The following is a 23,655-nucleotide window of genomic DNA, read 5'->3' as shown; positions in this document are numbered from 1 at the left end:
GTGTAGGCTGTTGATGTTTTTGATGCATGTCTGACAGCTGGAAATAAAATTGTGATTTATTTTCTTAGTTGTGGGCAAATGCCAACATGTGACCTATCATGATGATATCTAATTGAACATTTTCCTGATATTTTTCTGATGGATGGCAGTTTCCTTCAGAGAAACACAGTACACTGGTCATTTGTTAGAAATGTTTTGATATGTGCATTATTATTATTTTTTTATATTATTATTATACTTGATTGCTGTTTCCCGCGTCAATGAGGTAGGGCCAGGGAACAGACGAAGAGAAACCCATCCACTCATATACACACATATATACATACTCCCCTATCCTTGGGGATAGGGGAGAAAGAATACTTCCCATGCATTTCCCATGTGTCGTAGAAGGCGACTAAAGGGGAAGGGACCGGGGGGGGTGCAACAAACCCTCCCATCCTTGTATTTTAACTTTCTAAAAGGTGAAACAGAAGAAGAAGTCATGTGGGGAGTGCTCATCCTCCTTGAAGGCTCAGATTGGGATGTCTAAATGCGTGTGGATGTAACCAAGATGAGAAAAAAGGAGAGATGGGTAGTATGTTTGAGGAAAGGAACCTGGATGTTTTGGCTCTGAGTGAAACGAAGCTCAAGGGTAAAAGGAAAGAGAGGTTTGGGAATGTTTTCTGAGTAAAGTCGGGTTGGTGAGAGGACAAGAGCAAGGGAAGGAGTAGCACTACTACTGAAGCAGGAGTTGTGGGAGTATGTGATAGAGTGTAAGAAAGTAAACTCTAGATTGATATGGGTAAAACTGAAAGTAGATGGAGAGAGATGGGTGATTATTGGTGCCTATGCACCTGGGCATGAGAAGAAAGATCATGAAAGGCAAGTGTTTTGGGAGTAGCTGAGTGAGTGTGTTAGCAGTTTCGATGCATGAGACTGGGTTATAGTGATGGGTGATTTGAATGCAAAGGTGAGTAATGTGGCAGTTGAGAGAATGATTGGTGTACATGGGGTGTTCAGTGTTGTAAATGGAAATGGTGAAGAGCTTGTAGATTTGTGTGCTGAAAAAGGACTGGTGATAGGGAATACCTGGTTTAAAAAGAGAGATATACATAAGTTTAGATATGTAAGTAGGAGAGATGGCCAGAGAGCGTTATTGGATTACGTGTTAATTGATAGGCACATGAAAGAGAGACTTTTGGATGTTATTGTGCTGAGAGGTGCAACTGGAGGGATGTTTGATCATTATCTTGTGGAGGTGAAGGTGAAGATTAGTAGAGGTTTTCAGAAAAGAAGAGAGAATGTTGGGGTGAAGAGAGAGGTGAGAGTAAGTGAGCTTGGGAAGGAGACTTGTGTGAGGAAGTACCAGGAGAGACTGGGTGCAGAATGGAAAAAGGTGAGAGTAAAGGATGTAAGAGGAGTGAGGGAGGAATGGGATGTATTTAGAGAAGTAGTGAAAGCTTGCACAAAAGATGTTTGTGGCATGAGAAGTGTGTGAGGTGGGCAGATTAGAAAGGGTAGTGAGAGGAGGGATGAAGAATTAAGATTATTAGTGAAAGAGAAGAGAGAGGCATTTGGATGAAGAGGGCAAATGGGAGTTAGGGTGAGAGAGTATCATTAAATTTTAGGGCGGATAAAAAGATGTTTTGGAAGGAGGTAAATAAAGTGCGTAAGACAAAAGAACAAATGGGAACATCGGTGAAGGGGGCTAATGGGGAGGTGACAACAAGTAATGGCGATGTGAGAAGGAGATGGAATGAGTATTTCGAAGGTTTGTTGAATGTGTTAGATGATATAGAGTGGCAGATATAGGGTGTTTTGGTCAAGGTGGTATGCGAAGTAAGAGGGTTAGGGAGAATGATTTGGTAAACAGAGAAGAGGTAGTGAAAGCTTTGCGGAAGAGGAAAGCTGGCAAGATGGCGGGTTTGGATGGTATTGCAGTGGAATTTATTAAAAAAGGGGGTGGCTGTGTTGTTGACTGGTTGGTAAGGATATTCAATGTATGTATGGCTCATGGTGAAGTGCCTGAGGATTAGCAGAATGCATGCATAGTGCCATTGTACAAAGGCAAAGGGGATAAAGGTGAGTGTTCAAATTACAGAGAAAAAGTTTGTTGAGTATTCCTGGGAAATTATATGGGAGGGTATTGATTGAGAGGGTGAAGGCATGTACAGAGCATCAGATTGGAGAAGAGCAGTGTGGTTTCAGAAGTGGTAGAGGATGTGTGGATCAGGCGTTTGCTTTGAAGAATGTATGTGAGAAACACTTAGAAAAGCAAATGGATTTGTATGTAGCATTTATGGATCTGGAGAAGGCATATGATAGAGTTCATAGAGATGCTCTGTGGAAGGTATTAAGAATATATGTCATGGGAGGCAAGTTGTTAGAAGCAGTGAAAAGTTTTTATCGAGGATGTAAGGCATGTGTACGAGTAGGAAGACAGGAAAGTGATTGGTTCCCAGTGAATGTCAGTTTGTGGCAGGGGTGCATGATGTCTCCTTGGTTGTTTAATTTGTTTATGGATGGGGTTGTTAGGGAGGTGAATGCAAGAGTTTTGGAAAGAGGGGCAAGTATGCAGTCTGTTGTGGATGAGAGAGCTTGGGAAGTGAGTCAGTTGTTCGCTGATGATACAGTGCTGGTGGCTGATTCATGTGAGAAACTGCATAAGCTGGTGACATTGCTCTTATTCATATTTACTCTCAGCTTTCTTTTTTCACACACTTTACCAAACTCAGTCACCAGCTTCTGCAGTTTCTCACCTGAATCAGCTAACCAGCGCTGTATCATCAGCGAACAACAACTGACTCACTTCCCAAGCTCTCGCATCCACAATAGACGGCATACTTGCCCCTCTCCAAAACTCTTGCATTCACCTCCCTAACAACCCCATCCATAAACAAATTAAACAACCAAGGAGACATCATGCACCCCTGCCACAAACTGACATTCACTGGGAACCAATCACTTTCCTGTCTTCCTACTCGTACACATGCCTTACATCCTCGATAAAAACTTTTCACTGCTTCTAACAACTTGCCTCCCATGACATATATTCTTAATACCTTCCACAGAGCATCTCTATGAACTCTATCATATGCCTTCTCCAGATCCATAAATGCTACATACAAATCCATTTGTTTTTCTAAGTATTTCTCACAAACATTCTTCAAAGCAAACACCTGATCCACACATCCTCTACCACTTCTGAAACCATACTGCTTTTCCCCAGTCTGATGTTCTGTACATTCCTTCACCCTCTCAATCAATACCCTCCCATATAATTTCCCAGGAATACTCAACAATCTTATACCTCTGTAATTTGAGCACTCACCTTTGTCCTCTTTGCCTTTGTACAATGGCACTATGCAAGCATTCTGCCAATCCTCAGGCACCTCACCATGAATCATACATACATTAAATAACCTTACCAACCAGTCAACAATACAGTCACGCCCTTTTTTTTTAATTCATTCCACTGCAATGCCATCCAAACCTGCTGCCTTGCCGGCTTTCATCTTCCACAAAGCTTTTAGTACCTCTTCTCTGTTTAACAAATCATCCTCCCTAACCCTGTCACTTTGCACACCACCTCGACCAAAACACCCTATATCTGCCACTCTATCATCAAACACATTCAACAAACCTTGAAAATACTCATTCCATCTCCTTCTCACATCACCACTACTTGTTATCACCTCCCCATTAGCCCCCTTCACTGAAGTTCTCATTTGTTCCTTTGTCTTACGCACTTTATTTACCTCCTTTCAAAACATCTTTTTATTCTCCCTGAAATCTAATGATACTCTCTCACCCCAACTCTCATTTGCCCTCTTTTTCACCTCTTGCACCTTTCACTTGACCTCCTGCCTCTTTCTTTCATACATCTCCCACTCAATTGCATTATTTCCCTGCAAAAATTGTCCAAATGCCTCTCTCTTCTCTTTCACTAATAATCTTACTTTTTCATCCCTCCACTCACTACCCTTTCTAATCTGCCCACCTCCCACGCTTCTCATGCCACAAGCATCTTCTGCGCAATCCATCACTGATTCCCTAAATACATCCCATTCCTCCCCCACTCCCCTTACCTCCTTTGTTCTCACCTTTTTCCATTCTGTAGTCAGTCTCTCCTGGTACTTCCTCACACAAGTCTCCTTCCTAAGCTCATTTACTCTCACCACTCTCTTCATCCCAACATTCTCTCTTCTTTTCTGAAAACCTCTACAAATCTTCACCTTCGCCTCCACAAGACAATGATCAAACATCCCTCCAGTTGCACCTCTCAGCACATTAACGTCCAAAAGTCTCTCTTTCACACGCCTATCAATTAACACGTAATCCAATAACGCTCTCTGGCCATCTCTCCTACTTACATACGTATACTTATGTATATCTCTCTTTTTAAACCAGGTATTCCCAATCAGCAGTCGTTTTTCACCACATAAATCTACAAGCTCTTCACCATTTCCATTTACAACACTGAACACCCCATGTATACCAATTATTCCCTCAACTGCCACATTATTCACCTTTGCATTCAAATCACCCATAACTATAACCCGGTCTCGTGCATCAAAACCACTAACACACTCATTCAGCTGCTCCCAAAACACTTGCCTCTCATGATCTTTCTTCTCATGCCCAGGTGCATATGCACCAATAATCACCCATCTCTCTCCATCAACTTTCAGTTTTACCCATATGAATCTAGAGTATACTTTCTTACACTCTATCACATACTCCCACCACTCCTGTTTCAGTAGTGCTACTCCTTCCCTTGCTCTTGTCCTCTCACTAACCCCTGACTTTACTCCCAAGACATTCCCAAACCACTCTTCCCCTTTACCCATGAGCTTCGTTTCACTCAGAGCCAAAACATCCATGTTCCTTTCCTCAAACATACTACCTATTTCTCCTTTTTTCTCATCTTGGTTACATCCACACACATTTAGACACCTCAATCTGAGCCTTCGAGGATGATGAGCACTCCCCGCGTGACTCCTTCTGTTTCCGCTTTTAGAAATTTAAAATGCAAGGAGGGGAGGTTTCTAACCCCCCGCTCCCGTCCCATTTAGTCGCCTTCTACGACACATGAGGAATGCGTGGGAAGTATTCTTTCTCCCCTATATATATATATTTTTTATTTATTTTTTAATTTGCTTTGTCGCTGTCTCCCGCGTTAGCGAGGTAGTGCAAGGAAACAGACGAAAGAATGGCCTAACCCACCCACATACACATGTATATACAAACACGTCCACACACGCAAATATACATACCTATACATCTCAACGTATACATATATATACACACACAGACATATACATATATAGACATGTACATAACTCATACTGTCTGCCTTTATTCACTCCCATCGCCACCTCGCCACACATGAAATAACAACCCCCTCCCCCTTCATGTGTGCGAGGCAGCGCTTTGAAAAGACAACAAAGGGCCCATTCGTTCACACTCAGTCTCTAGCTGTCATGTAATAATACACCGAAACCACAGCTCCCTTTCCACATCCAGGCCCCACAGAACTTTCCATGGTTTACCCCAGATGCTCCACATACCCTGGTTCAATCCATCAACAGCACATCAACCCCGGTATACCACATCGTTCCAATTCACTCTATTCCTTGCACGCCTTTCACCCTCCTGCATGTTCAGGCCCCGATCACTCAAAATCTTTTTCACTCCATCTTTCCACCTCCAATTTGGTCTCCCACTTCTCCTCGTTCCTCCACCTCTGACACATATATCCTCTTGGTCAATCTTTCCTCACTCATTCTCTCCATGTGACCAAGCCATTTCAAAACACTCTCTTCTGCTCTCTCAACCACACTCTTTTTAATACGACACATCTCTCTTACCCTATTATTACTTACTCGATCAAACCACCTCACACCACATATTGTCCTCAAACATCTCATTTCCAGCACATCCACCCTCCTGCGCACAACTCTATCCATAGCCCACGCCTCGCAAACATACAACATTGTTGGAACCACTATTCCTTCAAACATACCCATTTTTGCTTTCCGAGATAATGTTCTTGACTTCCACACATTTTTCAAGGCTCCCAGAATTTTCACCCCCTCCCCCATCCTATGATTCACTTCCACTTCCATGGTTCCATCCAATGCCAAATCCACTCCCAGATATCTAAAACACTTCACTTCCTCCAGTTTTTCTCCATTCAAACTTACCTCCCAATTGACTTGACCCTCAACCCTACTGTATCTAATAACCTTGCTCTTTTTCACATTTACTCTCAACTTTCTTCTTTCACACACTTTACCAAACTCAGTCACCAGCTTCTGCAGTTCCTCACATGAATCAGCCACCAGTGCTGTATCATCAGCAAACAACAAATGACTCACTTCCCAAGCTTTCATCCACAACAGACTGCATACTTGCCCCTCTTTCCAAACTCTTGCATTCACCTCCTTAACAACCCCATCCATAAACAAATTAAACAACCATGGAGACATCACACACCCCTGCCGCAAACCTACATTCACTGAGAACCAATCACTTTCCTCTCTTCCTACACGTACCATGCCTTACATCCTTGATAAAAACTTTTCACTGCTTCTAACAACTTGCCTCCCACACCATATATTCTTAATACCTTCCACAGAGCATCTCTATCAACTCTATCATATGCCTTCTCCAGATCCATAAATGCTACATACAAATCCATTTGCTTTTCTAAGTATTTCTCACATACATTCTTCAAAGCAAACACCTGATCCACACATCCTCTACCACTCTGAAACCACAGTGCTCTTCGCCAATCTGATGCTCTGTACATGCCTTCACCCTCTCAATCAATACCCTCCCATATAATTTCCCAGGAATACTCAACAAACTTATACCTCTGTAATTTGAGCACTCACCTTTGTCCCCTTGCCTTTGTACAATGGCACTATGCAAGCATTCTGCCAATCCTCAGGCACCTCACCATGAATCATACATACATTAAATAACTTTACCACCCAGTCAACAATACAGTCACCCCCTTTTTATAAATTCCACTGCAATACCATCCAAACCTGCGGCCTTACCGGCTTTCATCTTCCGTAAAGCTTTTACTACCTCTTCTCTGTTTACCAAATCATTTTCCCAAACCCTCTCACTTTGCACACTACCTCGACCAAAACACCCTATATCTGCCACTCTATCATCAAACACATTCAACAAACCTTCAAAATACTCACTCCATCTCACATCACCACTACTTGTTATCACCTCCCCATTAGCCCCCTTCACTGAAGTTCCCATTTGTTCCCTTTTCTTACGCACTTTATTTACCTCCTTCCAAAACATCTTTTTATTCTCCCTAAAATTTAATGATACTCACTCACCCTAACTCTCATTTGCCCTCTTTTTCACCTCTTGCACCTTTCTCTTGAACTCCTACCTCTTTCTTTTATACATCTCCCACTCATTTGCATTATTTCTCTGCAAAAATCGTCCAAATGCCTCTCTCCTCTTTCACTGATAATCTTACTTCTTCATCTTACCACTCACTACCCTTTCTAATCTGCCCATCTCCCACACTTCTCATGCCACAAGCATCTTTTGCGCAAGCCATCACTGCTTCCCTAAATACATCCCATTCCTCCCCCACTCCCCTTACCTCCTTTGTTCTCACCTTTTTCCATTCTGTAGTCAGTCTCTCCTGGTACTTCCTCACACAAGTCTCCTTCCCAAGCTCACTTACTCTCACCACTCTCTTCACCCCAACATTCTCTCTTCTTTTCTGAAAACCCCTACAAATCTTCACCTTTGCCTCCAGAAGATAATGATCAGACATCCCTCCAGTTGCACCTCTCAGCACATTAACATCCAAAAGCCTCTCTTTTGCGTGCCTATCAATTAACACGTAATCTAATAACGCTCTCTGGCCATCTCTCCTACTTACATACATATACTTATGTATATCTCTCTTTTTAAAGCAGGTATTCCCAATCACTACTCCTTTTTCAGCACATAAATCTACAAGCTCTTCACCATTTCCATTTACAACACTGAACACCCCATGTATACCAATCATTCCCTCAACTGCCACATTACTCACCTTTGCATTCAAATCACCCATCACTATAACCCGGTCTCGTGCATCAAAACCACTAACACACTCATTCAACTGCTCCCAAAACACTTCCCTGTCATGATCTTTCTTCTCATGCCCATATATATCCCTGGGGATAGGGGATTAAGAATACTTCCCACGTATTCCCTGCGTGTCGTAGAAGGCGACTAAAAGGGGAGGGAGCGGGGGGGGGCTGGAAATCCTCCCCTCTCGTTTTTTTTTTAATTTTCCAAAAGAAGGAACAGAGTGGGGCCAGGTGAGGATATTCCAAAAAAGGCCCAGTCCTCTGTTCTTAATGCTACCTCGCTAACGCGGGAAATGGTGAATAGTTTAAAAGAAAGAAATATATATATATATATATATATATATATATATATATATATATATATATATATATATATATATATATATATATATATATATATATATATATTTTTTTTTTTTGCTTTGTCGCTGTCTCCCGCGTTTGCGAGGTAGTGCAAGGAAACAGACGAAAGAAATGGCCCAACCCACCCCCATACACATGTATATACATACGTCCACACACGCAAATATACATACCTACACAGCTTTCCATGGTTTACCCCAGACGCTTCACATGCCCTGATTCAATCCACTGACAGCACGTCAACCCCGGTATACCACATCGATCCAATTCACTCTATTCCTTGCCCTCCTTTCACCCTCCTGCATGTTCAGGCCCCGATCACACAAAATCTTTTTCACTCCATCTTTCCACCTCCAATTTGGTCTCCCACTTCTCCTCGTTCCCTCCACCTCCGACACATATATCCTCTTGGTCAATCTTTCCTCACTCATTCTCTCCATGTGCCCAAACCATTTCAAAACACCCTCTTCTGCTCTCTCAACCACGCTCTTTTTATTTCCACACATCTCTCTTACTCTTACGTTACTTACTCGATCAAACCACCTCACACCACACATTGTCCTCAAACATCTCATTTTCAGCACATCCATCCTCCTGCGCACAACTCTATCCATAGCCTACGCCTCGCAACCATACAACATTGTTGGAACCACTATTCCTTCAAACGTACCCATTTTTGCTTTCCGAGATAATGTTCTCGACTTCCACACATTCTTCAAGGCTCCCAGGATTTTCGCCCCCTCCCCCACCCTATGATCCACTTCCGCTTCCATGGTTCCATCCGCTGCCAGATCCACTCCCAGATATCTAAAACACTTTACTTCCTCCAGTTTTTCTCCATTCAAACTTACCTCCCAATTGACTTGACCCTCAACCCTACTGTTCCTAATAACCTTGCTCTTATTCACATTTACTCTTAACTTTCTTCTTTCACACACTTTACCACATCCCTTTCCACATCCAGGCCCCACAGAACTTTCCATGGTTTACCCCAGATGCTTCACATGCCCTGGTTCAATAAAAATATACATACATACATACATATCAACACATACACGCCATATACATGTATACACATGTACATATTCATATTTGCTTGCCTTCATCCATTCTCGGCACCACCATGCCTCACACAAAACAGTACTGCCAATCCCTGGGTCAGTGAGTTCTCTTCAGGAAAACATACAAAAAAGGCCTCATTCATTCACACTCAGTCTCTAGCTGTCATGTGTAATGCACTGAAATCACAACTCCCTATCTACATCCAAGACCAACAGACCTTTCCATGGTTTACCCCAGACATTTCACATGCCATGGTTTAGTCCACTGACAGCACGTTGACCTCCAGAGTACCACATGATTCTAATTCGCTCTATTCTGTGCACACCTTCACCCTCCTGCATATTCAGGCCTTGATCACTGCAAATCATTTTTACTCTATCCTTCCACCTCTAATTTGGTCCCCCTGTTCTTGTTCCTCCACTTCTGACACATATATCCTCTTTGTCAACCTTTTCTCACTCATTCTCTCCATGTCTCCAAATCATTTCAGCATACCTTCTTCTGCTCTCTCAAACCATTTCAACATACCTTCTTCTGCTCTCTCAAACCATTTCAACATACCTTCTTCTGCTCTCTCAAACACACTCTTTTTATTACCACACATCTCTCTTACCTTTTCATTACTTGATCAAACCACTTCACATCACATATTATCCTGAAATATTTAATTTTGAACACATCCACCTTCCTCTGCACAAACCCTATCTATAATCCATGCATTGCAACCATATAACACTGTTGGAACTACTATTTCTTCAGACATGCCCATTTTTGCTTTCCACAGATTTTTGTTGAGTATACCTGGTAAGTTTCTTGGGAGAGTATTGATTGGAATTATGAAGGCACGTACAGAGCAAAAGATTGGGGAGGAGCAGTGTGGTTTCAGAGGTGACAGAGGATGTGTGGATCAGGCATTTGCTCTAAAGAATGTGTGTGAAAAATACTCAGAAAAACAGATGGATTTGTATGTAGCACTTATGGATCTAGAGAAGGCTTATGATAGGGTTGATAGAGATGCTTTGTGGGAGGTCTTAAGAATATGTGGTTTGAGAGGTAAGCTGCTAGAAGCAGAGAGAAGTGAAATAAAAGTAAGGTGTAATGAGGTGTAGCAGGGAGATGAGATGGGATGGGTTAAGTGTGAGTTAAGAACCTGGAGTAAATGGAGTGCTTTTAGTTACCTGGGAGTTGAAATGGCAGCAGGGGGTCATAGGGTGGGAGAGGTTACAAAGGTCTTAGGTTTGTTGAAGAGTGTGTGGAAGGAGAGATACTGTCTGTTAGTGCAAAGGTAGGTATGACTGAAATGCAAAAAAAGGGAAGAGGGTGGATGTTTCGGAAATGAAATGTCTGAGAACAATATGTGGTGTGACCAGGTTTGATTATGTTAGAAAGTTCAGTATGAAAGAGGTCTGGTATGAAGTGCAGTCTGCCTGGGAGAGCTGACCTGGAAATGCTGAAATGGTTCGGACACATGGAAAGGATAAGTGAAAAAAGACAGACAAAGAGGATTCTATGGGGAGAAGTGGTGGGAGTAAGACTGCACAAAGTGCTAATACCTGGTCCTATGCATTACAATTACTGATGTGGAAGACCAGCTCTGTGGTCTGCAGCTATTTCCCATAGATACTGGTAATGCACTTAAGAGTTTAAAAAGTCATGAATTCTAATTTTCAGGTTCCATTCATACTGTCACATTCTGTTGTTAAACAAAACCTATCTTGCAGTTTAACAGAATCTCCTGCAGCGAAAATGAGTAGCAACAATGAACCAGTGGAAAACAAAAGTGATACGAGGAACTCACCTGAGACCCCTGCTGCCTCTTCTAATCATGCACCCTGGCCTCCAACCCCTAGCAGCACTACAAACAGTACCACCACACTCACAGAACAAATTATGCTATCTTCTCAAGACGAAAATTATGACACATATTTTACAGAACAGAAGGTTAAGATTCCCAAGTCAGAACATGTAAGTAATTTTATGTTTTGTTTTCTACTTCATAATCCTCTCATATGCTGAACTGCATTTATATAAAAGAATTCATGGGAGACCCATTTTGTTAACTGCAAGTATATGGTTGAATGTATTGTACAGGGTGGAAGGATCCTGTATTCCAATTTATTTGTAGATTTGTGTTTTATTATACATGTTTCATGACTTAAGTATACTACTTGTACTTTATTGCATTTTTTAATGGATACTCTGCCATCATACAAGACTTTGATTAACCACTTCTTGTATCCATATATTTGTCTATCTCTGTATTCTATACCCTGCTTTTCATTTTACAGCAGGGCAAATGATTTAGAACCTTCGTGTGCAGATTTTCATATCAGGTTGTCCCTTGTGTACACCTGACCCCACATTTTCTCCATATATCTTACCTTTGGCCTGTCTAGATATATATTCAAACCAATATCACTCTTACAGTAAACTCTGATATTAACGAAGTGTAAGGGGAAAGAGAGTGTTACTCGATACATTTGTACAAACCAGAAAGTGTTTGAATCCCATCTCTTAAATTTTCCAGAATGTAAATCGCTTATTAATTGCCTTGAAAGTTTTACAGGGTTTTACCTGAGTTATAGTAGGTCAGTAAATACCCTATTTAATTTTTTTTTTTTCATATAGTGATATAGTTAAGGGAATATGTTTCGGTTTGAAGATAACTCTTAGAAGCTTGACAAAGAATTTTATGGATATTGATCAAGGATATCAGGCACAGTAACAAGAACCATATACATATATTCACTTGTACCTAATTCCTGCTGATATCACTTGCACACATCCTGTCTCTACCTGTCATGTATAATGTACTGAAGCCAAATACTACCATCCACAGCCAAACACCATAGTTTACCTAGAGTAATATGAATCACTCAAATAATGAGTGGCTCCTATGCAAGAAGTTCTAAACTTGATAAAAGCCATATCCTTCAGCCATGGAGTCCAGCTTCTAAGATTAATTTTAATGCTTTCATATCTTGTGACACATTGTCACTGGGGAAAATGTGATTGTGCAGGGCTAAGTGTACATCCATTGCTACAGTTTTACTTGATAAACAATTAAACTTTGGTTTGAATGTATCTATTTTGGATAACATTCTAAGCATGTAAAGTTGTCTCTTGGTGCTGATTATCTCATTAACCTTGAAAGAAACTGTGTATTGCTTGCCTGCTAAGACTTGCCCTCTTTTATGAAGAAATTACTTTTAACAAGTAAAAACACAAATTACACAAGTTATCAATCTATTTTCTCTAAAAACACAATTATTTGTCAACTGAGCCTTTTAGATTTAATTGTTTTTAACTCCACTGTGTTTTATACCCGAAGCAGGACTCTGGCTTTGACTAGGATTATTTGTTTTGGTCATTGACATTTGTTTACCTCAATCACTTACTTTAGGGCTATCATGTGATGGAGAAAAACCTGTATTTTCTCTCTCCTATATACAATAGATATTATTAAAAAGGGTAAAAGGTCCTAACAAAAGGACAAAGGACAAACAAAATAGAATACTGGGTGAAATGAAACTCCCTTTTTTGTTTAGAATAATTATCAGTATGCCAAAAGATGCATGCAATTACATCTGGCAACTTGATCCTTTAAAGAATCAGGCTGGAAATGTAGAGAAATGAAATACTCCCCAACACAGCTTGCAAATACAGTGAACAATAAGGAAATTGCAAAAACAAGAGAGAAAAGCACCAGTGTTCCCATGGTAATTAGCATGGATGGTGTGGAATATGCATAAAAAACAACTTTAGATAAATATTGTTCTTTCTGACATGGATAATGAGGTAGTAATGATACAGGAACTTCTAATCTGGACTTAATTTTCAATGTTTTGACAGTTTTCCTCTATAAGAGAATAAGGTTTCAATAGTAGTCTTCCTCAGGAGAACATTCTTCTGGAGAGGAAAACTCAAAATACTGAGAATTACAGTAAATCTATATAAGCAGCCTGTCTTATTGCTACCTTCATTGCTTTAAATAGATTGAACAGACCCTCCCACTGTTCCCATACACAAACAAAGTAAACCTTAAAGAAGCAAGATAGATTAGAAGGAAAAATTTTGATCATGATAGACTGAAGAAACAACATCACCATCGGGAGGACTTGCGTTGAAAGTAGCACAGAGAATATGCTAAGGTTGTATGGATTGCTAGTTTGTGGTTATGAATTTATAAAGCAATGATATTAGGACACTGGCAAACAATGGATAGAGCAAAGTGATCTTACATTTAGTGGAAGATTGTTGGTTACCCATAGTATGAGTGGGGCTTATGCCTTATTATCCTAAAGGAGTAGCACTTTCATGTTTTTTGTGATCACGGGCCAGATTTTCTGTTAGGAAGAACATGATTTTCACATGCTCAAAGCTGATGTAATCCTTTTAAAGACTTCACATCTTTCTGATATTAGTCTATAGCTTAGGGCAATATTTGTGTTGGTTATCCTATAAGACATACATACAGCTTCCTTCCTTCCACTCCTGTGGTATCAACATCTCATTCAGTGATTTTCCAAACAATACTAGTAGCCTGCCTAGGGTTTCAGCACATTCCTTGGTTTTTTGTTTTTTTATATACATATTCGCCATTTACTGTGTTAGCGAGGCAGCGTTAAGAACTGAGGACTGAGCTTCAGAGGGAACATCCTTGCTTGGCCCCCTTCTCTGTTCCTTCTTTTGGAAAAAGTAAACCGGAGGGGGGGATTTCCAGGCCCCCACTCCCTCCCCTTTTAGTCGCCTTTTATGACATACAGGGAATACGTGGGAAGTATTCTTTCCTCCCTATCCCCTATTTCCTTGGTATGTAAGAAGAAATATTACTGAGACACTGTGCCATATTTTTTTTCTGTATTAGATAACATGACTCTTGCAAAATCTTACCATATTAGGAGAAAGAAAAATAAAGTATATAAAATGAATGGAAAAATTAATTAGAGCTGCTAATGTATTTGTAGACCTGACACAAAGGTAAAAGGGCTACAGGAGGAGGGAAAGTCAAAAGAAGGAAAACTTCAGTTTTGCAGCTTGGGGAAAGTAGACATCTTAATTGTTAGTCCTTAATCAGAAGCAGCAGCCATATATGTGCCAATTCTAAACCTTAGTGACAGGGATATGTTTAAACACTTCATTAGAGTAGTACCCTATATGAAACTGTAATTGTAGACTAGATCAGTTAGTAACATCATGGTGGTCAGAAAGGGGTGAAACTTGGAGAATTAATAGGACTGAAGGCTTTTGCTCTCACTCAAACTAAGAGAGATGGAGCTGGAGCTACTCCAGAAATAAAAGCTGTATTTCACCCTTGTAGATTTGGAATAGCTGTTTTCAAGAAAAATAGTCATGGTACCTTTATAATGCTTCCAGCTTTTGAGAAGCAAATTCTGTGATTATCGGGGGTTTGTAGGATAGAGTGGAGGATCTGGTTATACTGAAAATATTGATGTTTCTGTAGGTTTGAATTCTGATGTTCTTAAATTTAGAAATGGGAATGGCATGAGAATTAGGAGATAAAGTTAGAAATTTTGCTTTATGCTATTAAATTTAGTAGTGTGCTTCTACCCCATTCCAAGATGCTGCACACGTCCTAAGTAAAATGAGTAAATAAACAAGTATATAGAATGAGGAGAGGAAGGAAAGCGTGCTGAAATATGTAGTGTGAATAGGGTAATAGTTTGAAGAGGGATCTTATATGACAAGAAGAAAGAGGGTATGTGAAAAGTAGAAACTTGAGAAATACCACTGCTGATAGGATGAAAAGTCACTCAGTCAGGAAGTATTTATAAAGTAAAAGCCTAGAGGTGTTGGTGCTGTGACAGAATAAATGGCAAATTCCCTGAAAGAAGAGTCATGCATGAAAGATCACTAAGAGATCTTGTGCTACAAAAGCCATATTGGTGATCTAAAAGAAGGGAATGGGATTTTCAGTGCTGGAGAAAGTGAGAATTAAGGAGTTTCAAAAACTCTGGAGATAGCAGAAGTATGAGTAGTGGGATGATAATTAGAAAGATCATAATGGTTTCCTTTCTTAAAGCCAGGATAGACAAGATCAGATATATATATATATATATTATCCCTGGGGATAGGGGATTAAGAATACTTCCCACGTATTCCCTGCGTGTCGTAGAAGCGACTAAAGGGGGAGGGAGCGGGGGGCTGGAAATCCTCCCCTCTCGTTTTTTTTTTTTTTTTCTAATTTTCCAAAAGAAGGAACAGAGAATTGGGCCAGGTGAGGGTATTCCCTCAAAGGCCCAGTCCTCTGTTCTTAATGCTACCTCGCTAACGCGGGAAATGGCAAATAGTTTAAAAGAAAGAAAGAAAAGATATATATATATATATATATATATATATATATATATATATATATATATATATATATATATTTTTTGCTTTGTCGCTGTCTCCCGCGTTTGCGAGGTAGCGCAAGGAAACAGATGAAAGAAATGGCCCAACCCACCATCATACACATGTATATACATACACGTCCACACATGCAAATATACATACCTACACAGCTTTCCATGGTTTACCCCAGACGCTTCACATGCCCTGATTCAATCCACTGACAGCACGTCAACCCCGGTATACCACATCGATCCAATTCACTCTATTCCTTGCCCTCCTTTCACCCTCCTGCATGTTCAGGCCCTGATCACACAAAATCTTTTTCACTCCATCTTTCCACCTCCAATTTGGTCTCCCACTTCTCCTCGTTCCCTCCACCTCCGACACATATATCCTCTTGGTCAATCTTTCCTCACTCATTCTCTCCATGTGCCCAAACCATTTCAAAACACCCTCTTCTGCTCTCTCAACCACGCTCTTATTATTTCCACACATCTCTCTTACCCTTACGTTACTTACTCGGTCAAACCACCTCACACCACACATTGTCCTCAAACATCTCATTTCCAGCACATCCACCCTCCTGCGCACAACTCTATCCATAGCCCACGCCTCGCAACCATACAAAATTGTTGGAACCACTATTCCTTCAAATATACCCATTTTTGCTTTCCGAGGTAATGTTCTCAACTTCCACACATTCTTCAAGGATTTTCGCCCCCTCCCCCACCCTATGATCCACTTCTGCTTCCATGGTTCCATCCGCTGCCAGATCCACTCCCAGATATCTAAAACACTTTACTTCCTCCAGTTTTTCTCCATTCAAACTTACCTCCCAATTGACTTGACCCTCAACCCTACTGTACCTAATAACCTTGCTCTTATTCACATTTACTCTTAACTTTCTTCTTTCACACACTTTACCAAACTCAGTCACCAGCTTCTGCAGTTTCTCACATGAATCAGCCACCAGCGCTGTATCATCAGCGAACAACAACTGACTCACTTCCCAAGCTCTCTCATCCCCAACAGACTTCATACTTGCCCCTCTTTCCAAAACTCTTGCATATATATATTATCCCTGGGGATAGGGGAGAAAGAATACTTCCCACGTATTCCCTGCGTGTCATAGAAGACGACTAAAAGGGGAGGGAGCATGGGGCTGGAAATCCTCCCCTCTCGTTTTTTTTTTTAATTTTCCAAAAGAAGGAACAGAGTAGGGGGCCAGGTGAGGATATTCCCTCAAAGGCCCAGACCTCTGTTCTTAAAGCTACCTCGCTAACGCTGGAAATGGCGAATAGTTTGAAAGAAAAGATATATATATATATATTTATTTATTTATTTTTATTTATTTATTTTGCTTTGTCGCTGTCTCCCGCGTTTGCAAGGTAGCGCAAGGAAACAGACGAAAGAAATGGCCCAACCCACCCCCATACACATGTATATACATACACGTCCACACACGCAAATATACATACCTATACATCTCAATGTACACATATATATACACACACAGACTCATACATATATACCCATGCACACAATTCACACTGTCTGCCTTTATTTATTCCCATCGCCACCTCGCCACACATGGAATACCATCCCCCTCCCCCCTCAAGTGTGCGAGGTAGCGCTAGGAAAAGACAACAAAGGCCCCATTTGTTCACACTCAGTCTCCAGCTGTCACGCAATAATGCCCGAAAACCACAGCTCCCTTTCCACATCCAGGCCCCTCACAACTTTCCATGGTTTACCCCAGACGCTTCACATGCCCTGATTCAATCCACTGACAGCACGTCAACCCCAGTATACCACATCGATCCAATTCACTCTATTCCTTGCTTGCCTTTCACCCTCCTGCATGTTCAGGCCCCGATCACTCAAAATCTTTTTCAGTCCATCTTTCCACCTCCAATTTGGTCTCCCACTTCTCCTCGTTCCCTCCACCTCCGACACATATATCCTCTTGGTCAATCTTTCCTCACTCATTCTCTCCATGTGCCCAAACCATTTCAAAACACCCTCTTCTGCTCTCTCAACCACACTCTTTTTATTTCCACACATCTCTCTTACCCTTACATTACTTACTCGATCAAACCACCTCACACCACACATTGTCCTCAAACATCTCATTTCCAGCACATCCACCCTCCTGCGCATAACTCTATCCATAGCCCACGCCTCGCAACCATACAACATTGCTGGAACCACTATTCCTTCAAACATACCCATTTTTGCTCTCCGAGATAATGTTCTCGACTTCCACACATTCTTCAATGCTCCCAGGATTTTCGCCCCCTCCCCCACCCTATGATTCACTTCCGCTTCCATGGTTCCATCCGCTGCCAGATCCTTTCCCAGATATCTAAAACACTTTACTTCCTCCAGTTTTTCTCCATTCAAACTTACCTCCCAATTGATTTGACCCTCAACCCTACTGTACCTAATAACCTTGCTCTTATTCGCATTTACTCTTAACTTTCTTCTTTCACACACTTTACCAAACTCAGTCACCAGCTTCTGCAGTTTCTCACATGAATCAGCCACTAGCGCTGTATCATCAGCGAACAACAACTGACTCACTTCCCAAGCTCTCTCATCCACAACAAACTTCATACTTGCCCCTCTTTCCAAAACTCTTGCATTCACCTCCCTAACAACCCCATCCATAAACAAATTAAACAACCATGGAGACATCACACACCCCTGCCGCAAACCTACATTCACTGAGAACTAATCACTTTCCTCTCTTCCTACACGTACACATGCCTTACATCCTCGATAAAAACTTTTCACTGCTTCTAACAACTTGCCTCCCACACCATATATTCTTAATACCTTCCACAGAGCATCTCTATCAACTCTATCATATGCCTTCTCCAGATCCATAAATGCTACATACAAATCCATTTGCTTTTCTAAGTATTTCTCACATACATTCTTCAAAGCAAATACCTGATCCACACATCCTCTACCACTTCTGAAACCACACTGCTCTACCCCAATCTGATGCTCTGTACATGCCTTCACCCTCTCAATCAATACCCTCCCATATAATTTACCAGGAATACTCAACAAACTTATACCTCTGTAATTTGAGCACTCACTCTTATCCCCTTTGCCTTTGTACAATGGCACTATGCACGCATTCCGCCAATCCTCAGGCACCTCACCATGAGTCATACATACATTAAATAACCTTACCAACCAGTCAACAATACAGTCACCCCCTTTTTTAATAAATTCCACTGCAATGCCATCCAAACCTGCTGCCTTGCTGGCTTTCATCTTCCGCAAAGCTTTTACTACCTCTTCTCTGTTTACCAAATCATTTTCCCTAACCCTCTCACTTTGCACACCACCTTGACCAAAACACCCTATATCTGCCTCTCTATCATCAAACACATTCAACAAACCTTCAAAATACTCACTCCATCTCCTTCTCACATCACCACTACTTGTTATCACCTCCCCATTTGCGCCCTTCACTGAAGTTCCCATTTGCTCCCTTGTCTTACGCACTTTATTTACCTCCTTCTAGAACATCTTTTTATTCTCCCTAAAATTTAATGATACTCTCTCACCCCAACTCTCATTTGCCCTCTTTTTCACCTCTTGCACCTTTCTCTTGACCTCCTGTCTCTTTCTTTTATACATCTCCCACTCAATTGCATTTTTTCCCTGCAAAAATCGTCCAAATGCCTCTCTCTTCTCTTTCACTAATAATCTTACTTCATCATCCCACCACTCACTACCCTTTCTAATCAACCCACCTCCCACTCTTCTCATGCCACAAGCATCTTTTGCACAATCCATCACTGATTCCCTAAATACATCCCATTCCTCCCCCACTCCCCTTACTTCCATTGCTCTCACCTTTTTCCATTCTGTAGTCAGTCTTCCCTGGTACTTCCTCACACAAGTCTCCTTCCCAAGCTCACTTACTCTCACCACCCTCTTCACCCCAACATTCACTCTTCTTTTCTGAAAACTCATACAAATCTTCACCTTAGCCTCCACAAGATAATGATCAGACATCCCTCCAGTTGCACCTCTCAGCACATTAACATCCAAAAGTCTCCCTTTCGCGCGCCTATCAATTAACACATAATCCAATAACGCTCTCTGGCCATCTTTCCTACTTACATACGTATACTTATGTATATCTCGCTTTTTAAACCAGGTATTCCCAATCACCAGTCCTTTTTCAGCACATAAATCTACAAGCTCTTCACCATTTCCATTTACAACACTGAACATCCCATGTATACCAATTATTCCCTCAACTGCCACATTACTCACCTTTGCATTCAAATCACCCATCACTATAACCCGGTCTCATGCATCAAAACTACTAACAAACACACTCATTCAGCTGCTCCCAAAACACTTGCCTCTCATGATCTTTCTTCTCATGTTCAGGTGCATATGCACCAATAATCACCCATCTCTCTCCATCAACTTTCAGTTTTACCCATATTAATCGAGAATTTACTTTCTTACATTCTATCACATATTCCCACAACTCCTGTTTCAGGAGTAGTGCTACTCCTTCCCTTGCTCTTGTCCTCTCACTAACCCCTGACTTTACTCCCAAGACATTCCCAAACCACTCTTCCCCTTTACCCTTGAGCTTCGTTTCACTTAGAGCCAAAACATCCAGGTTCCTTTCCTCAAACATACAACCTATCTCTCCTTTTTTCTCATCTTGGTTACATCCACACACATTTAGACACCCTAGTCTGAGCCTTCGAGGAGGATGAGCACTCCCCGCGTGACTCCTTCTTCTGTTTCCCATTTTAGAAAGTTAAAAATACAAGGAGGGGAGGATTTCTGGCCCCCCGCTCCCGTCCCCTCTAGTCGCCTTCTACGACTATTTCTTTCTTTCATACTATTCGCCATTTCCCGCATTAGCGAGGTAGCGTTAAGAACAGAGGACTGGGCCTTTGAGGGACTATCCTCACCTGGCCCCCTTCTCTGTTCCTCCTTTTGGAAAAAAAAAAAAAAAGAGGGGAGGATTTCCAGCCCCCCGCTCCCTTCCCTTTTAGTAGCCTTCTACGACACGCAGGGAATACATGGGAAGTATTCTTTCTCCCCTATCCTCAGGGAGGATATATATATATATATATATATATATATATATATATATATATATATATATATATATATATATATATATATACTGTACCTTATAACCTTGCTCTTATTCTCATTTACTCTCAGCTTTCTTCTTTCAAACACTTTACCAAACTCAGTCACCAGCTTCTGCAGTTTCTCACACGAATCAGCCACCAGCGCTGTATCATCAGCAAACAATAACTGACTCACTTCCCAAGCTCTCTCATCCACAACATGTATACATATATATATATCAATATATATGAATATATATATGAATCCCTGGGGATAGGGGATTAAGAATACTTCCCACGTATTCCCTTCGTGTCGTAGAAGGCGACTAAAAGGGGAGGGAGCGGGGGGCTGGAAATCCTCCCCTCTCGTTTTTTTTTTTTTAATTTTCCAAAAGAAGGAACAGAGGGGGCCAGGTGAGGATATTCCAAAAAAGGCCCAGTCCTCTGTTCTTAACGCTACCTCGCTAACGCGGGAAATGGCGAATAGTTTGAAAAAAAAAAAAAAAATAGGAGAAGAGGGAGACCAAATTGGAGGTGGAAAGATGGAGTGAAAAAGATTTTGTGTGATCGGGGCCTGAACATGCAGGAGGGTGAAAGGAGGGCAAGGAATAGAGTGAATTGGAGCGATGTGGTATACAGGGTTTGACGTGCTGTCAGTGGATTGAATCAAGGCATGTGAAGCGTCTGGGGTAAACCATGGAAAGCTGTGTAGGTATGTATATTTGCGTGTGTGGACGTGTGTATGTACATGTGTATGGGGGGGGGGGTTGGGCCATTTCTTTCGTCTGTTTCCTTGCGCTACCTCGCAAACGCGGGAGACAGCGACAAAGTAAAAAAAAAAAAAAAAAAAAAAAAAAAAAAAAAAAAAAAAAAATTATTTATTTATATATATTAGTGCATGTCTTCTCATTGTCTCGTTACATTTTGCTATAAGTTCTAATCTCATATATGATCAGATCCTGTATTTGTTTTGTCTCGTTTGTATGCAGCTTGAGGAAAGTTATAAGGAGCAAAGACATGAGTTTGTGAATATAGCAGAGCTTATTAGAAGGTTGAATTCAGCATATTTGTTTAACTGGAGTGAAACTTGTACTTACATTAACAGTGACAGAGACAGTGCAAGTTGTGAAAGTGTAGTGTTTCCTAAGACTTGGACGTGGGTTGAGGGACATGGCTAGAGTGAGAACTGAGGACAGAATAAGTTATGGAACAGAGAATGGAGCTCTTCAGAGTGAGGAGAGGATTGTGTAAATGTTAAAGGCACATGGAAAGAACGGATACAATAAGGACAGCTATGAATGTAGATATGAATATGAAGAAGGGTAGAGTTAGACGAAGAAAAAGATGGGAGGGTATGTTAGGGAAGTTTGAGATTAACAGTGATAGAAGTTTGGGTGAATATGTTGGAATTTGTGAGAAAAAGATGTCTGAGGATATGATGGATGCCTCCCTGCTAGATAGTAGATGGCATTTAGGATATAAATAAACAGTACACCCATGCTCAAAGAAACTTTAAAGGTCTTTTGATGTATTGCAGTATCATTTGATTTTATGGGTTGGAGCATTTAGGTTTCACACACATTACTAGGAATATGTTGCATTTCAGGTTGAGGGGATTAATAATTTGCAAGAGTTCACATATGACAAAAGTGGAGGAACATTTTTAGGCATTATCTGCAACTGATGTGACCCCAGATATCCAAGGGAACAATGCTGTAAGATATGCCAAGATCACAGACACGGTGTGTCTCAAAAACATGAAGAGCTGCCCAGTGAGGGTATATTTCAAGATGATATGAAGCTCCTCATGTGACTGTGTTCAAATGTGTCAGTAGTATACAGCCATTTTCCATAAGTGTGCAAAATATTTTGCAACTTGATGCCATCACATATCAGTATTTATTGTATTCTTGGTGAGTTTATTGAATGAACTGCAATTTATTTTTCATATGCTTCTGTAGGAAATGTTTTTTATGTTCCCTCTTGTAAAAATAGTAGTATGTATGGAAGTCACCAGTGTTGTATAGAATGTAAATCAGGAGAAAATTCACTATGCCTTATAGAATAGGAAGTTTGTTAGCTGCATTAGCTTGACTTCCCTACATATGCTATATGAAATATTTGAAAAGTTTTGATTTCTCTTCCACAGGAGATGTTCAGTTTTAGAAAGTTATGGGCGTTCACGGGCCCTGGATTTCTTATGAGTATCGCCTACCTAGACCCAGGGAATATAGAATCTGACCTCCAGTCAGGAGCTGCAGCCAACTACAAGGTTGGTGGATACTATGAATGCCAGAGATTCTGGCAAGGACATTTAAAAGCTTCAACAGAAATTATGCAATGCCATGGTAAAAAGAAAAACGAGTTTTTGGTAGAAGTAGCCATCGTGACATTAAGGGATTTAGGATCCCATAATAATGTTCCATTATTATTATTATTACAGGTATACCACCGAATTTCTGGCAAATGGTTCGGCACCTCCTTTAGTCCGGATGAAATTATGTGAGGGAACTTGAAATTACCATGGCCACCAGACTAGTTTACAGGGCGGCCACAGATGGCGTTGTGTGTAGGGTGCGCCTATTTACATTCTTTACACTGCACTTGTTGGTGATGATACCACAATTATGTGAGATTCTTAG

At 41.0% G+C, this 23,655-nt stretch overlaps 1 protein-coding gene across 10 annotated transcripts in view; it reads left to right on the top strand.

Annotated features, from left to right (window-relative positions):
- Mvl (solute carrier family member malvolio) overlaps positions 1 to 23,655 on the top strand; it is a 167,423-nt gene that overhangs the window by 51,005 nt on the left and 92,763 nt on the right. For all 10 annotated transcript variants that reach the window (XM_071681533.1, XM_071681531.1, XM_071681530.1 and 7 more), the window contains exons 2-3: positions 11,249 to 11,492; positions 23,163 to 23,285. In XM_071681533.1, the coding sequence (XP_071537634.1) occupies positions 11,274 to 11,492; positions 23,163 to 23,285 (342 nt within the window). In that variant the 5' untranslated portion in view covers positions 11,249 to 11,273. The remainder of the gene's footprint in view (positions 1 to 11,248; positions 11,493 to 23,162; positions 23,286 to 23,655) is intronic.

This window comes from Panulirus ornatus, chromosome 33 (assembly GCF_036320965.1).
Source record: "Panulirus ornatus isolate Po-2019 chromosome 33, ASM3632096v1, whole genome shotgun sequence".
Classification (NCBI taxonomy): Eukaryota; Metazoa; Arthropoda; class Malacostraca; order Decapoda; family Palinuridae; genus Panulirus; species Panulirus ornatus.
The sequence above is the reverse complement of the archived record's forward strand: the minus strand, read 5'-3'. Positions and strand labels throughout refer to the sequence as shown.